This window comes from Phalaenopsis equestris, unplaced genomic scaffold (genome assembly GCF_001263595.1).
Source record: "Phalaenopsis equestris unplaced genomic scaffold, ASM126359v1 Scaffold000104, whole genome shotgun sequence".
NCBI classification, from domain to species: Eukaryota; Viridiplantae; Streptophyta; class Magnoliopsida; order Asparagales; family Orchidaceae; genus Phalaenopsis; species Phalaenopsis equestris.
The window spans coordinates 123,245-140,806 of NW_018164546.1; the positions used below are offsets into that span (position 1 = coordinate 123,245).

The 17,562-nt window shown below is 38.1% G+C and overlaps 1 protein-coding gene across 1 annotated transcript in view; it reads right to left on the reverse strand.

The window, feature by feature from the left end:
* Window positions 1-17,562, reverse strand: part of LOC110020592 (beta-hexosaminidase 1) — a 51,111-nt gene that overhangs the window by 5,181 nt on the left and 28,368 nt on the right. The window contains exons 10-11 of the mRNA XM_020718747.1: window positions 1,353-1,412; window positions 520-553 (exon numbers count right to left, since the gene is read on the reverse strand). Of these exons, the coding sequence (XP_020574406.1) occupies window positions 520-553; window positions 1,353-1,412 (94 nt within the window). The remainder of the gene's footprint in view (window positions 1-519; window positions 554-1,352; window positions 1,413-17,562) is intronic.

A 17,562-nucleotide genomic window follows, 5' to 3' on the forward strand; every position in this document is an offset into this window, starting at 1 on the left:
TAAGCCTAGGCTCGCTCGTGTTCGGCTCGTTTACACCCCTAAACACCACGAGCACCACACACCGGGGATGAATAGAGAATGAGAATTCATAAAATTAATCCCAAATTGTTGGGATAAACAATGATGATGATTATGGTGATAGTACCCTTAAGAAGAAATCTTCATGAAATTGTTTGATATGAACAAGAAATAAATGTCATCTTTGAAAGGCTTTGTATCAAATTCAAAGATCTAAGAGCTATTGAATGTAAAGGAAGGGAAATCTAGCGGACATAGTTGCCACATGCAAGGCTCCTAAAACACAACTAGGAACTAAGATGTCTATACTGTTAGGGGAACTAAAAACAAACCTATAACACTACAATCGTTGGCAGAAGAGAAAAAATGGTGTAAAGCTAAAAACACCCGTCAGCATGTACTCCTCTCAACTATATATAAGAATTAAATTGTTGGATCAGAAAGGTCCAATAATACAATAATACACTGTTAAAAAAAATTAATGTAATTATAGTTTCATACCAGTCCTTCACATGGGGAGTTGATAACCAACAATCTGCAAAACAGCGGCCAATGAAATCAAGAGTTATCATGCTAAATCTACAAAAATGATTTTAAGTGGGTAAAAAGAAAAAAAAAAAATTTGTCAGCAACAGCACTCAGTAGGAGTGAAGTGTTGTTAAAACGCACCAGTAAAAAAAAGGATATTGTTCCTGCTTTAGATCAAGCAGGCAAATCAAAAGATAGGAGAAAACCAAAATTGGCTAGTTCAAACAAATGTCTATCATAGCAAGTTAGATTTGGACATAAAGATAAACAATAGAAGCAATGTTTTGGGTTCCAAAATAGGGTAAAAAAATCTCTTCCAACCATCCTAAAAGTAAAGTAGCAATTTATTAGTGGTAAGAGAATGACGACCTTATAATGTGCCAATATTGTATAAGGTTTTTTCGGAGGCTTTATCTTGTTTGTTATATTTTTTTTAGGTGTTAACGCTGCGACAGAGAAGGCTAAACTATTAAATATAGTATATAAACATAGTCGCATCATCCTTTGTCATTCATTTATGATCATATCATTCATTTATGATCATAACTGCTTTAGATGTTGAATCTAGTTTAGTTAAATTTTTAAACGTGTGAGCAAACTTCGTTGCCTTCTTTTTTTTTTTCCTGCAATAAATAATGCTTTAGCTTAAAGGATGCCATGGTTGGACCATGTGGAAGCTACTTGAATAACCATTAGAATTACAGGCTGCTCCAGATCAGTCAGCAGCCCTCACACTAGCAGTAGTTGCCATCGCCGGACCTAGTTGTGCACTCATATTTTTTTAATGACGATATAACCAAACTAACCTTCATGGACTTCATCCCCTCCAAGGTGAAAAAGCTCAAAAGGAAAAATTTTTCTCAAATCTGCAACAAAAAAAAGTCAAGTTAGTGCAAATTTTCTCATATAAGAAGCATGGAGTTCTTAAAAACAGAAAAAAATTGGAAAGAAAAACACAAAAATACACTAAAAAGTATTGATATTCAAGCTGTAAAACTGAGTATGCTATGCAGCAAAAGAACGACGTGAAACAAAAAGAATGAACAAGAAAGGTAAGTTTCAAGAACTTCATTGAGAATAAAATCTAGAGAAATATCAAATTTCATTGCATATATATTTCGTTATACCGGCTCCTACGGCGCCGTCCGTCTCGAGCTCCACTAAGTCAACATCGAGTCAGCCAAATAAGCTGAAGACGTAAGTTAGGCGCAACACTAAAAGGGCAATTTAATCATTTGATAGTTATAATTGTAGGGTAAAAATAGGCCTAATATATTTAGGTTTATCTTATGTGATTGTTATCTTGAATCTTAGGGTTAGAGTTTAAAAGAAAATTTGTCTACCTCTCGAATGATAGGTTTATCTTTTATGTATTCTGGATTGTATCGTTTCGATTTGGTATCGGAGAAGTAAAATCTATTATTTTTCTCTTAATTCCTGCAAAAAAACTTGTTTCACTTCTATCAAATTTGTAATAGAGAATTCAAGCTTGCTAGAAATCTTTCTCGTTTGCATTCGAGGCCACTACTCCAACTCGCATCATTCTGAAATCATTGAGGCTCTCCTGTCCTAGCGACAGCCTTGCCTCTGTCAAGTTGTGCGCCTTCGCAAAAGAACACCGAAGTACAGTAGCGATTCGAGCTAGTTGGGAGGCCAACGACAAGAATGTGTGTTGCCTTTGTGATTGAACTTCGCGACACAATCAAGATTCAAGCAAATTGGGAAGCCAACGATAGGATCGCGATGTACATGAGTTCTTCGTGAACAAAAACCGTCCTAGAAGTAATTGTAGCAAAGAAAGTAGATACTCATGAAGGGAAATTAGAGGGAAAAGTGAGCCAAATCAGACTTGGAACTGAGGGGCATTTCTCATCCATGAAGGGGTGGTTCTCATCCATGGAGGGGGGGATTCACGGCCCTGAAAGAAATGGTGAAAAAGATCATGGAGTTTCACACAAACCGCTGCACCTACCGCTAGATCAAGCGACGATGTCTGGAGCAGGCTAGAGTTGGAGCAACCAGAATATTCATGTGGCATTAGAGAAACATCGTCGTCTTAGAAAGCACTGGAGTCGTTGGATCAAGCGAAGGAATTGGAAGTGGACTCGGGCGGCAACACTAGAAAAGAATAGCATGACATTTGAAAGCACGACATTCAGGCGACTAGAACAAGCAGTAGTAGGCGGAACGAGAAAGCATGTGATTCAGGGCTGGAGAAGATCGATTAGAAGTATTTTAGCGGAACAGGGAACCCCAGTGAGTGGGAACCTGGCTAAGGTTTGCATCCAATTGCACCAATACCTTTAGTAGTGCCAACCTTTAGGGCAGAAAGCGATCTAGGAGCCTATGGGGACGTGCGAACTAATTATGGGGCAAGTCTGACTTATAGAAGAAAGGAAATAAATATAGGTCGAAGGGAACCTAAACCCCGCCTTATAGGTGGAACAAACTTTGGTCGAGGAAATTCCCGCCTAAGGAAGCAAAAAATGTCAATCTTTGAAGTAGATGATACAAATGGTTGGGTTTATCGCGTCGAGACATAACTTTGTTGTTAATGGGGAGGCGGAGGAAAAAAACTTAATGATAGCGACTTCATGTTTGGAAGGGAGGATCTAGCATCATATCAACGAAGAGAATTACGTTAACTAATCAAAACATAGGAAGAATTCAAGGACAAATTGTTGGAGTGTTTCAAAACCGCGTGGGAAGGGTATCTAGGAGCAGTTTTTTGCATTGATCCACGAAGAATTCATCATCAATTATAAGGAAAATTTTGAAATGTTATACATCCGTTTGAGAGGGATATCAAAAGAACTGTTGGAAGAAAACTACATTAAACTATTAAGGCCAATAGTTCAAACAGTGCTTCGTCGACTGAGACTGCAATGCTCGGGAAATACTATAGAATTAACATAGTTTGTTGAAAATAAAAATGCAATGGAACAAAGCTAATAAGAACATCACAGGTGGAGCATCATGCTGAAATGTTACAGCGATGATAATACAAAAAACTCAAATAGTTAGATTTCAGAGCGAGGTTCCATGAGACGAGACTAATAGGCCATGACTAAGAGTGGCATTCAAAGCCTTATAAAGAGAGAGATTCAAGAGAAGCGAGTCAAGGGCTATGTTTTCAGTATGATTAAAGTTTATCCCATAAAACTATTGCAAAAATCAGCCCTTGCAACTTGTCACGGTGTGTGATTATGAGGCAGGGGATAAAGAAGCATAGGTTGTGGTGGAGGAACGCCCTTAGAAGTGACAGAAGTCTCGCTGAGCTCACAAGTGGGGATAATATCAAATCACACTATGAAACTTCAGGGAAAAATCTATAAGCAGAACGTAGAGGTGTTGGTAGAGAGTGGGATCATCCACAATTTCATCTCTAATCAAATAGTGAAGCAATTAGGGCTTGAGATGGTTGACATAGAAACTTTGGAGTCATGATAGAGACGGGACAAATGAAAAAAAACAGGGTAGTTTGTAAATGGGTGATTTTAACATTGTAAGGTATTTAAGTGATGGGGGATTTCTTCCCTTAGATTTAGGGAGCATCAGCGTGATATTGGATAAGAAATTGTTGTAATTTTTAAAGGAGACAAAGGGTTTATTTCGGGCAAATGCAATAATTTGAAGAAACAACCGCAAAGCTACTAGAGAAGAAAGTTTTTTTCAAAAAAAATTACGTTGGCAATTAAAATTTTATTTTATTTTCAAAAAGTCAAACCGCATCTTCCTGGCAGCCACCACATTTTATCAGCTCAGATTGAAAAAAACAACTTTGTACCATAGAAATTTCTAAAAAGCAACAAGAAAGCGGTTCCCCAAACAGAACTATGGTGGCGGTCTGAAAAGCAAAGCAGACAGAAAGCTGTCTCAAATAAACCCTAAAATGAATTAAAATCTTCTTACAATGAAGTTTAAGGAGCAAGGCAAGATGGTGGTGCTTCGCGATGACCCTAGTTTGTGCAAGATCATTATTAGGGCAATACAGAATGAAGGGTTGGGATTTTTAATTGAGTTGCATAGCATGAAAGAGGCGCATGATATGGAGATGGAAGAGGCTTTGACAGCAATCCAACAACTCCTATAATAATTTGTAAAAGTTCTCCAGTTGACACACGGATTTGGGGTTTCTCCCATCAGAGTGCTCCCATACCGCTACTCCAGATATATAAGAATGAGAATGAGAGAATGATTTGGGAGATGTGGAGAACAAGATCATACAGTCTAGTGTAATCTCCTTCTCTAACCCAGTCTTGCTAGTGAAGAAGGATGAAAGTTGGCCTTTAAGTATGGATTATTAGCCCGTGTAAAATAAAATAGTACCAGAGAAACTTTTCATGTCGGCATTCGAAAAGCTACTTGACGAATTATTTGGGGCTGCAGAATTCTCCAAGATTGAATTGAAGTCAAGATATCAGTAGATTCAGATGCAACTGATGGATGTGCACAAGATTGAAATTCGAACTCATAAGGGTCTCTAAAATTTCTGGCAATACAATTTGGGTTCACCAACGCACCAATTACATTTCAATCACTGATGAATATTCAACCTTTCCTTTGAAAGTTTGTGTTGGTATTCTTTGATGATATCCTAGTGTACGGTCATGCCTTAGAAGACCACTTTGATCATTTGAAGAAGATGCTAACGATAATAAGTGAGCACCAGCTCTACGCTAACTGAAAGAAGTGTTTGTTTGCTCAACCAAGGTGGAGTACTTAGGGTAAGTGTTGGTTGTAGGGGTGTCGGAGAATTCATTGAAGATGGTGACTATGTTGGATTGACCACTACCTAAAACCTTGAAGGGGTTGAGAGGATTTATAAGATTTATAGGATACCATCAAAAGTTCGTGAAGGTTGACAATTCGATTGTGTGGCTGTTGAAGAATGATTACTTTCAATGGGGGGAAGTAGCGACCCAAGCTTTTGATAAGTTAAAGGTCGTGATGAGTGTATCAGTGCTTACGTTACTTAATTTCAGTCAATCATTCATTGTAGAGATGGATGATTTAAGCAATGGGTTAGGCGCACTCCACATGCAATGTAAACAAACCATCGCTTATTTCAATTGACAGCGAGAGTCTGACTCCAGTCATTTTACGAGCAGGAGTTTATGGAAATTGTGTTTGTCATTCAAAATAGCGATCTTATTTGTTGCGCGGTGTTCTATAATATGCATGGATCAGAGCAACCTTAAATTTTTGTTAAAGCAACTTATGATGACTAAAGAACATCAAAGGTAGCTCTCTAAACTATTTGGATATGACTTTGAGATTTAGTATCGTTTGAGATTAGAGAATAAGACCACAGATACTTCATCATGATGGATGGAGGAACTTCAATTGCTGGCATTGCCAGTTCCTTTAGTTTTAGATTGAGAGGAAGTTTGAGGCAAGAAAGTGAGTCAAATGTCAAATTGAGCAAGATACGAGCGGCTTTAGTGTTATTCACTGAATGAACACCATTTATTTTGTTAAGGATGCCATGCATTACTCCAGAATTCAAAACACATGTTGAATTATTATAGGAGTTTCACGGCAACGCTATCGGAGAAAGAATGTGGAGGGCATAGTATCGAGGCGTGATGTGTGTCAATGGCATAAGAACATGGTGTTAGCGCCTAAGGGGTTGCTACAACCTCCAGCATTACCAGAGAAGGTATGGGAGGAGTTGATGATGGAATTCATTAAAGGCTTATATCGGTCAGAAGAATTTACAATCAACTTGGTGGTGGTGGACCGAATGAGCAAGCAAGCAAACTAATTTTGTACCTCCATGTCATCTCTACACTGTTGTTTCTATCACCATTATTTTATAAGAGAGGTTGTCCATTGCATGAGATTCCAGAATTAATAGTGTCAGATCCAAACAGGGTCCTCTTGAGCCATTTTGGACGGAGTTGTTTAGAATGCAAGGTACTCTCCTGAAGAAAAGTACAGTATACCAACCACAGATTGACAGACATTCCAAAGTTGTTAATCGGAGCATGGACACATATTTGTGTTGCTTTGTATCCAACACGCCCAAGCAGTGGGCAAAATAAGTACCCTGGGCAGAGTATTGGTATAGCACATCATATTATACAACTTCTTAGACCACTTCGTTTAAGATCTTGTATGGTCGTGATTCACCTCATTCGGTGGATTGAATGATGGACTAGTTTCTGAAAGTGCGCCCTTCTACCTTCAATAACACAGTAAAATTGATCGAGTTAGATGCATGGTTTCATGACATCGAGAAGAGACTTCAAAGAATAAAGTGTCCTAAGGTGGACATTGTGTTGTTCCAGTTGCGCGAAAGAGCTGATGATTGGTGGGAAAGTCGTCGCCGCGACATGTTTGGACCAGACAATAGTTTCCTGGGAAAATTTTAAGAAACTATTTCTAAAATAATATTTCCTTTTAGCTGACCGACAAAACTCATGAACAACTTAATAAAGCTGGAGCAAGGAACGAAGACCGCTCGGGAGTACGAGACGCAATTTGTGGAGATCGTCAATTTCATTCCTTCGATTAATCAGCATGAAGATTAGAAGATATACCATCTACTTGTTGGCTTGAGAGAGGACATTTGAAGGTGCCAATCAAATTTCAAGTGTACTACCTACTGAGAGTTGGCGAACGAGCTATACACACCAAGATAAAGTCGAATGCATGTGAAGAAAAGAGTGTCACAAAATAAAAGGACACTGCTGCTTCAGTGCATAAAGAACCACAAAAGAATCACCTAAAATATAAACCTAAGAACAATTCTAGTTGACCTCATTTTTAGTGAGGTCTTAGTTTCCTACTCCTAGAACCCTAAATCTAGCTTTAGGAGTTCCTTGTTGACCATCTTAGCAGACTAGTAATGGAGCCCACCTCCCGTAGAACTTCAAGTCACTTCTTGACTCATTTTTGTGAAGAAACTCGCATGAGTAGTCCCAAACACTCAACTCTTAGTTGCAAGGTCTAAGGATTAACATGTAGAGGGCCTGAAAATGAGTTCCCATAGGATTGGACGGCCATAGGTGAACCCTCTGTGACTCAGTAATGCACTCACTGCACTACACACGAATTTGACACATTTTTTGCCCGACCGTCAGCAAACTTGTTTGGACGACCCCGGATGACGAAGCGGATAGCGTCGATGCGTCCGAAACATCAATTTTAGCCTTGAAGGACACCCATATTGTTATGGTTTGCGCGCGAGCGACTAGCACGACTATTGATGCATATTTTTTTAGCGGTGCGTGGGCCTGGGCTCAACCCAGTCCGACTCGGGTTCGATTCGGGCTAAACTCAGGCGGCTAAACGATTTTCAGATTTCAAAATTTTCAAATTTCAAATTTCAAATAAAATATTTGATCCTGCTTTAATGAAATTTAATTAGTAGATCTAATATGCCAAATAAACTTCTCTGCCTAAGGAAATTATTAATTTTCCTCGCCAACGCTCTAAAGTAACGGCTCTCCAATATTGGGCTATACTAATTGGCAACCTCCTGACCTTGGGACAAAGACTCCTACTGTGTCTTCCCCCTCTCTTCCTCGCCACCGAAATCCTCGTCAGCTCCTCTCCCGCTCGACGCCATCTCCTCCAGTTCGAAACCCAGCTTCCTTTCGACCGAAGATTTCTGCTCGCTGAAGCCCCGCTCAATCCCACTCCCGCTCGCCTTCTCCCCCTCTCTGCCTCACGAACGGAAGTCGCTCGCCTCTCGTCTCCTCACGCCAAACAGCCCGCAAGCCCGCAGCACTCGCCTCCCTCTCTCGATAGAAATCCAGCTCGACTCGTCTTCCCCCTGCCTCTGCACCGAGATCGATTCGTTTCCTTCCTCTGGCGCTCGACCGAAGAACGCTAAAAAATCAACACTCCTCCCTACACCCCCCTCTTCCTTACGTAGGAGAAGCTTCATTCGACTCCATCGCAACCCTCGCCTGGCGTTCAGGCTCCACTTTTCTGCTTCGCCTCCTCACTCCACAAAAACCTCTTCCATCGCTCGCCTACATTTTTGTTTCTCCCACTCGCCTTTCATCTCGGCACCAAAGCACTCACCTCCCCTCTGCACCGAAGCCTTTCTCTCGCTCGGCTTCACTTTTACTGCTCGGCTTCGCTTCTCCCGTCGGCTCTCCTACCCGAGCCCAAAATTCTTGTCGCCTTTCCTGTTCGACTTCACCTCTCGATCGAAACCAGCGGCACACTCGCAATTAGAATTAGCTGGCCACGGGATCACCGCGTGCAAGGCCTTTGAAAATCCCATATTTCACTTGTTTAGTGCTTCGCTGACTCTACAGTGCTTGGTTGTCCGTCTTGGTCACATAAGATTGGTATCTCTTGCAGCTAAAATCTCTTTGCACAGTTGCAGGTATATTTTCGGAGCTCTCTTTTCCTTTCATTTATTCTTTTATTTTTTAATAAAAATTTATTGTCATTGATCATTGAGTGCATATCCTAAATCAATCAGTTCTTCTTTCTCAACACAAGACAATTTCATTTGCTCTTCTATTGAAGTATGATATGATTCTTCATTCTATATGTAATTTAGGAAGACTTCTGTGATTTATTTTGACTGGACAAATATAACATGAATAACAAAAAATGATTTTTGTCATATTAATGCAACTAGTGGCAAATGTTTACTGCATTCCATCGGATAAGTGTCGATCATTATTGTATATTCATATGTTTGGCATCGATCTTTGGAGAACTATAAATGCTGCTTTGGCCATACATTCTTACTGATTTTGGAGAACTATAACAAAATTTTGATTATATGTTATTGCTGATTTTAAAGGTTTAGCTGTTGGTTTTATATTTCAAGCACTTAAATGCAAACATTGTGAGGTTCCAATGACCATTTACTTAACGATCTTAAATACTCATTTGTTGATTTCGTACTTCGAGCACTCAAACAGGAATACTACGAGGCTAAATATGATCGTTATTCCAGTGCTTGTATGCTTCTTTGCAGGTCTATGTTCTTTTATTTTCAAATGCCTCCCTTTGAGGGTTGTTTTACCTGTTGTTTGATGGGTTTAAACATTGTATTGCAATTTTTAGGGCTTTGTTTACTGATTCACATACTATTTTAGAGCCAGTTTGTTAACTGATTTTGGAGAGTTTACACACTATTTTGGACTAGATTTCCTAGCTGATTTTGGGACATTTAAAATTGATGTTTTGAGCTTACATGAGAGCTGTTTGGGAATTTTAAAAATTATTATTTTATGGCTGATTTTGAGAACTTTGTCTATTGTTTTGGAGGCATTAAACCCATCATTTGCGGGGTTTTTTTAATCACTGTTTTGAGGCATTTTTATTGGCTGATTTTGAGGCAATCTAAGCACTGTTTTTGCGAGATTTATGTAGCCTTTAAGCATTGATTTACGCACTGTTGAGAGTTGGATTTAAGAAGCTCTTTTGCCCACAGTCTTGAGTTTCATTTGATTATTATTTAAACACTTTTAGGCCGGTTCATTTGTTTTTTTTTTCCTCTTTGGCTTTACTAATTTTGGAAGTGGTTCGACCTCCTTTTTTTATTTATTTTTAAATGGTAAAGTCGAAAAGTGGGAGTCTGAATTAATTATATGGAAGACACTTAGAAATATTTGAGGATTAGTTGAAAAAACACTTAATTGAGGGTAGAACACCGTGAATCACTTTAAGCACAAGTTAAAGTGTAGGCTTCCTAGATTTTACGAGCACACCCTAGGTGAGCGTCCATCCGTCTAATCCTCAGTGTAGGTTTCCTAGACTTTAGGAGCACACCTTAGGTGAGAGTTCATCTACCTAATCTCTGCAGTGTAACCTCTCAAGGTTCTAGAAGCATGCCCTAGGTAAGAGTCCATTCACCTAATCCTCGAATGCACAGTTAAACTAGACACTTGACCATAATTTACAAATTAACTAAGACACTAGACATGATGATGCACCGAGACGTATTTCATGCTTCATTAATTAAATCAATAGTGAAATTCTCTCAATGACCTAATCTATAATGAAACCCAGTGCACTGGGATTTGAGATTGGATATTACACTCAAATCCTCCTGGCAATTGGGGAAATTTGTTAATGTCACATATGGATCATCGGACTAGGATAAGTCTAGGGTCTAAGTGGCGAGGGCGATGACGACATTGCTTATGTGTGCTTAAACGAGGGATATGATGTTAGATTATTAGAAGAGTATCTCTTACCTCAAGGATCTTCAACCTATGATACTATTCGCTGATTCTTGGTGGGATCGTTGCCCCCGACACTCTTAGGTTATTAGTAGTTCTAGCACGATTAGAGTGACTAGTCTGTGGACTGTACGACTTTACAAAATATTTACAAAAATAAAATAAAAATTTCTTTTGCATGATTAAAAGAACTCTGCATAAAAAAGACTTAATAATAACTTTTGCATGAAAATCTTTCTATGAAAATTTATAAAGGTCCACGACTAGTCACTTGGATTGAGGTTAAGGACTGTCTTCTGTAGATTGTCGGGTCGGTAACTCATGTTCAAGATCGGGAAGCACAGCCCAGCTCTAAGCCCCCACTTTTACCAATGTCTTATACCCACTCCGGATCTTTCATATGTGGCTAAGAATTTCTTTTGCTCTTAATTTTTACAACTCATTTTTTTTTACTTTCGCGTTGGGTTTTCTCGTCTTGTTTAATTTTCTTACAAGTATGTTTAAATATGTTGCAAATCATACTACGATCACAATATTGATCACACAACAGTAGCAGAGGCCCAGATACGCTTTTATAGTTTATCTACTGCATTTTACCTTTCAAGTACATTTTATTTACCTGCAATTTGACTACTCTGCACGCAAAACCAAAACTAAAACAAAACAAAATCAAACCAAACATTGACACCAAAACTGAGAAACATAAACTACTAATCTCAAGCACTTAAACCTTGAAGTCGTCGCGACGACAGAAGCTTGGAGCCAACTTTGTGGGCAGCACGACGAGGAATTCAGACCGAGAAGCAAGAGGATCTTCTTTAACATTATCCCTTCCTAGCATAATAACCTATAGGACTTCGAGGTAGTTTGCCCAGCACAACGTAAATCCTTATATCTTCTTTAGACTCTTGTGCAACCATGTTGTACAGCGTAAGTCTTAACTCGCCTTAAGTTCTGAGGTTGTCGTGTGACACGACGTAAACTCTTTTAATTTTGCGGGTTATTTACATAATCGGGTATTATGCAAATGTAAGTCTCAAATACAGGGTCAAACACTTAATTAACATCGTCTCTAAAATGCAGCCACACAGTAAGATAGTTTGGGAGGTCACTAAGGATTCCCCTCAGAATCTGTGACATCCCCTACCCTTTACTTCCTTTCGACTCTTGAAAGGATTGTTCTCACTTGAGCCACTCTCACTTATTTTTTCCACGTCCTACCTTAAAAACCTAAACCTTGAATTATTGAAGACTAGAACCACTGATCATTATCGAGAATTTTCTCAAGTGACTCCCGTTACTTGGGATGTAATTACTATAGGGGTTTTGCCTCTATAAGGAACTTGGAACTCAGGTAAAATAAACCCTAATTAATCTTTGTATTAAATAGAGGAACTTGTCGGTCATACATAAAAGGTTCGCAGACCAAACGGATGTCACAAATCTCTTAGTTTGCAGGATTGAGTCTATCGCCGAGGTCTACCCTTATCTTTCGGGAGGGTGTAGTATTAGCGGTATCGGGCACGATTATGCAAACTACTGGATTAATGAGATCCATTTTATCTCATTTTTCAAAAATTAAAATATATTACTTTCAAAACCCAAACTAAATATCTATTATATTAAATTAATATTTCAAAAATTATTTTCATATACTATATTTTCAAATAATATATCGAAAAAGTTGACCGACAGATTCTGGCGACTCCGCTGGGGACTACTTCCTCTCTCCATTTTGATCATGAGATTTGCATAAGGTTTTTTCTTCATACATCAGTAGTGTGTCCATGTCCCTCATAGGTCAGACTACCATTCTTCCGTTGACATGCCTTGCTCATCTCTTTCTTGAGCAGGTATGGTCAATTTTTTTTAGATTCTGGAGTCGTCTGTGTAAACATCCTTAAACAGAATGGTTCTAGAATCTTTAGGGTTTACAGTGGGGTGGACCCCCAATAGGTGTGGTAGATTAGGAGTGGTCTATCGAAGCTAGTCCGATGCGAAGTTACCCCTTCTCGGACTGGGTCATATGCTTTATTCCTCTTCGATCTTGACTTGTTGTGAACGAGTTAACACTAAAATTTCACTCTCACAATCTTCTATTTAAACTCCAAACAAAATGGAATTCCATCAAATTTTCAAGGCGAAACAAATCACAAAATTTGAGACAAGATTCACATGAATAATTTCAAAGGATACCCAGTTCATAAGACAAGTGCGTTAACTTGAATACTTTCGTTGAAATTACAAGGCATTGGACGTCACTGACTTCCGGAAACTTTTCAAATGACAGGGACAATGTCTTCACCAAAGTTGATCTTTTCTTTCACCACTAGAATAGAGTTTGCTATTAGCAAGAGCGAGCTACCTGACTTGGCAGTCATTAAGTTTGGACAAGGATTCGACGATATTGAAGTCAAGTTTGGGAATGTCGCTGCCACAATGATGAAGTCTGAAATAGACAGGTCCACCGAGCCTGTTGTGGAGTTCAACCTGAAGTCTGCTAAGGAACTCCCCCCTCTGAAAAGAGTATTGATTGAAAGGAACCCTGCTCTTGTTATAAAGTCTACCGCTAGGAGCGTAGGGACCGCTCCCATAACTGTTTCTACTTTTGCCACCGGATTCACTGCTACTACACCAACTGCTCCATTAAACAAAGAGAAGGAGATTTTATACGAAGAAGTGTCAGTCGATGCTTTTGCCCCGCCGTTTTCTGTATTCGAGATTGGGTCCAACTCAAGGTCCGTGCGACTAACCAAGACACAGGAAATGGGGCACAACCAAAAAATTCTAAGGACCGAGAAGGCAAAAGCCACAGAGTTGGCTACTACTGACACCGACCTCCGACTAGATGAGGCAGGATTACGTGAGACTTTACCTCTACTCATGGGGAGTAAGTTTCACCAGTTGTCTGCTACCTACGGAGAGGATGGAGTCTATGGGGTTGCTACCACAGTACCGTCATCATCTCTCCATAATAGTCCAAAGCTAGCGATGATATTCAAAGAGAAATCTGGGAGAGTAACAACGGTGGATAATGACAAACAGTCAGTGCACCACATTGCTTGCAAACTGATCATTGGCAAGTGTTTAACTACTACAACACCAATCACAAGATCACGAATTGCCCCTTCCCAACCCAAACTAAGCTTACAGTAAACCAAGAGACCAACGACAAGTAGCATGTGAATGGGTGGCATAAATCTAATAAAATCTGACCCCATAAACAAGGTGGCAACAAAAAGACATGTAAATACTACCTTCAACCCAAGCAACAGTAGCAATAAGTGACGGTGCCTCCATCATATCAGCAACATCCTCTTGGATTGCAGTACCAACAACACCAGTAGCCACCCTTGGCATATCAATATTCTTCAATGGTACAATAACAACCTCAGCGATCTCATAATCCGGAGCAGCCCAGGCAGGCGATTCCACCTCGAGCATTTGTTATGACTCCACAAGAAGCCCATGAAGCTCCTAAGGTGGTGACAAGTATTATCTTTATTTTAAACCAATTAACAAGGGAATTGTTTAACTTTAGAACATCACATTCATTCATGTTATATCACATTGCAATTAGCGCATTGGTTTATTCAATACATTCACATATCACATTAATTATGTCACCTGGCTCGTCCTCGCCTGTCAACCAGTGGTTTCATGATTGTGTTATTATTAACAAAACGCATATATAAGCTACACTCATAATCTTCTCACTAGTTGAGTTGAAGCAAAATTGGGTATGAATTTGGAGACCAAATTCTTTCAAGGGGAGTAGTATGTAAGAAAACCAAAATTTCCTTTTTCTTATCCAATAATCTTGCTTGGATTGCTTATCTTTCTAATAAATTTCCTTTTTCTTCACAGATTTGAAGCTTTCCTTTCCTGTTTTAACCGCTCTGCCACTGCCTCTTTTTACTATTTAAGGAAGGAGGGTTAGGGCATTGCAAAGTTCTCCTCTACAACCCCTTTTTTGCTCTGTCGATTTTGTTCAAAATCATTGCCCTTTTTGTCTAAAATTTTGCAATACTATCACAATAATAGCTAGCTGGGAAAGAAACGACAGCATCGCAGCATACCACGACCACTGAAGCTCCTACCTCTCTCCTTTCGTCCGCTCTTACCCGAAACCAGTGCGGAAAGTAACATTTGTCTTTCTACCCATCCACCCACTTACGTGCTTAAGCCCGTCTAAATCTCACTTCCAATGGATTTTTCCTAACCCTGAATTTAAGGAAAACATAGAAGAAATGAGATTTACGAAATTTTATATTTTAAAAATGTTTTTTCTGTTTATTAGGGATAAGTGTTATGCATGTAAATCCCTTAAAATTTTATTAAGAAATCAATTTTTCATCCCCATTAAAATAAAACAAAACAAGACATTATTTTAATTGTTAGTTAAGCCAAGTTTAATTAGCTTCATAAATTCTTACTTTTAATAATAATAATAATAATAATAATAATAATAATTTAATAATAATGATAATAATAATAATAAAAGGTTGATTTGATTGCATTTAATTTTATATATAAATAAGTTTAATTTCATAATTATCTTATCTTAACTTTTAATTGATGTAAAATCGATAGTCGAAGCATCAAATTTGTAAAGGTATCATGTTTGTCATCTCTAGGTAAGCAACTCTTCTTTATCATGGGATAAGCGTATCATTACTAGTTAGGAGAGTTATCATAGCTAATTCTATTAGATTCCTAGCTAATTGTAGGGTTGTGATTCATATCCTTTTAAATTACGTTCATATATTTGCAATAGTTTTTATTTTGTTCATATTGACCTTTATGCGAAATTAACTTTGTTTGGTTGTTGTTTAGCCTAGTGTTTAATTGTTCACATTGCATAATTTCAATATTCATTATTTCTTTTATAGCTTGATGTGGTAAATCTTTTTATTTCAATTTCAAAATTGTTTATAAATACTGGTGAACATTTTGTGGTTATATTCTCTTGTGTTTTTACAATATTATTATGTCGAAATTAAACCATTTTGTTATGGCTAGCCGGACAAATGGGTTCTCGGAGAAATCAATGGATTTTCATAGGATTGATGCATACATTTCCTTATTTCAGGTGCAGTAGTAAACTGACTATATATATAAACTAAAATTGTATTATCATAAAGTGTTGAATGATTGATGAGTCAAATCTATCCAAAAAGACTTGATATTGTAGCATGTAAATATTTATATAAAATTGCAAGTATTTAAGTCAATCTTGTTGATCATAAGCATGTGATAATCTTTGCAAATTCTATCAGACACAAAGTAATCGTCTTTATTTATTGGTCATACTACATGTCATATTTTTATTGATATTTATGTCTTTAATAAATAGCTGTTATTTATTGTGTGTAATTTTCAAACTCACCAGTTAATATTTTATATAACAAATTTCACACAACCACTTACCGAGTCGTCTCCACCAGAGCAGATTTTTCAATTTTAGATTTACTTCGGATATTTTTTAATTCGTATTAGTCATTGTAACTTTCTTTTTAGGTATGGGTAATTGTTTGTCTATTTTAAGTTTAGTTTCTTAAATTTATCTCATTTTCTTTCAATTGTATCAGTTGAACTCTTTATTTATAAAAAAAAATTTAATTTTTCTTATTTCTTTCCGTTATATTCTACATATCCTTTTTCTTTTGAGAATACAAAACAGATTTTATAATTTTCGTCATTACCTTTGCTGTCAGGATATACCACCTTCCGGAGTCAAGTTGTGACAATTTCAACAGCCCAATCAAAGGCAAAAGCATATGAGAGAATATTATAATAAGATATCCTCCTTATGCAATAAGTTAGCTCTTATTGGTGCTCAAGTTCATGACAATGATGCGGACCTTTAACTGACCCGCTACCCGTGACCCCACAATTGTGGGATTCCTCAAGAGGGATCAAACCCGCCATGCGAGAGCTTTCGCTCAGCAAAATTATGAGAAACAAGCAGGATTCACAATCCCATCTAGTTCCTAAGTGGGAACCAAGCAGGATTCACAATCCCATCTAGTTCCTTAGTGTGAACTGTGGATTCCCGTGCCCAAAGCACCATCTAATTACCTATTGTCAACTGATTTATTCCATTTCTTTTTTTTTCCTATTTCTATATTTCTAGTTAGGTTTTTTCCTATGAGGGAACTATTTATATATTTATTTCTCTTTTTTTAGGGAAACTTTGGCTATTTTTATTGTGTTTGAAGACATTTTCTTTGTTCTATGCTCTTCGGAGTGTTGTATCATTTTCTTTCGCAAGTTGTGTGTTTGTATCTTGCTCGAGAACAACTGGTGGAACCTTCTTAACCTTCGTACCACACTGTTTCATCATCAGCCTCGTTGTTTTCAGCAGAAACAGTCGTCGATTGATGCAGAATCACATCCCTTCCAAATGTCATCGACCACCCATAATCCACTTCCATTGCAATCACACAACCATCATCCTGCTAAAACCAATTTTTAAACACCTCAAAACCCCAAACAGTATCATCTGGTATGAGAGGAGGTTATCGATTGAGCAAGCATGCTCACTTTGTCCCTCTACGTCATCCCTATATTGTCGTTTCTATCACCATTGTTTTTATACAGAAGGTTATCCATTTGCATGGAGTTTCAAAATCGATGGTGTTGGATCAACACAAGGACTTCTTGAGTCATTTCTAGATGGAGTTGTTTAGAATGCAAAGAATCATATTGAATAAAAGTACGTGTCAATCACAAAATGAAGGATGGTCTTAAATTGTTAATCAAAGAATGGAGATTTATTTACGTTACTTTGCATTTAACAAACTCAAATAGTGGGCTAAATTGCTACCTTTGGCAGAGTACTGGTACAACA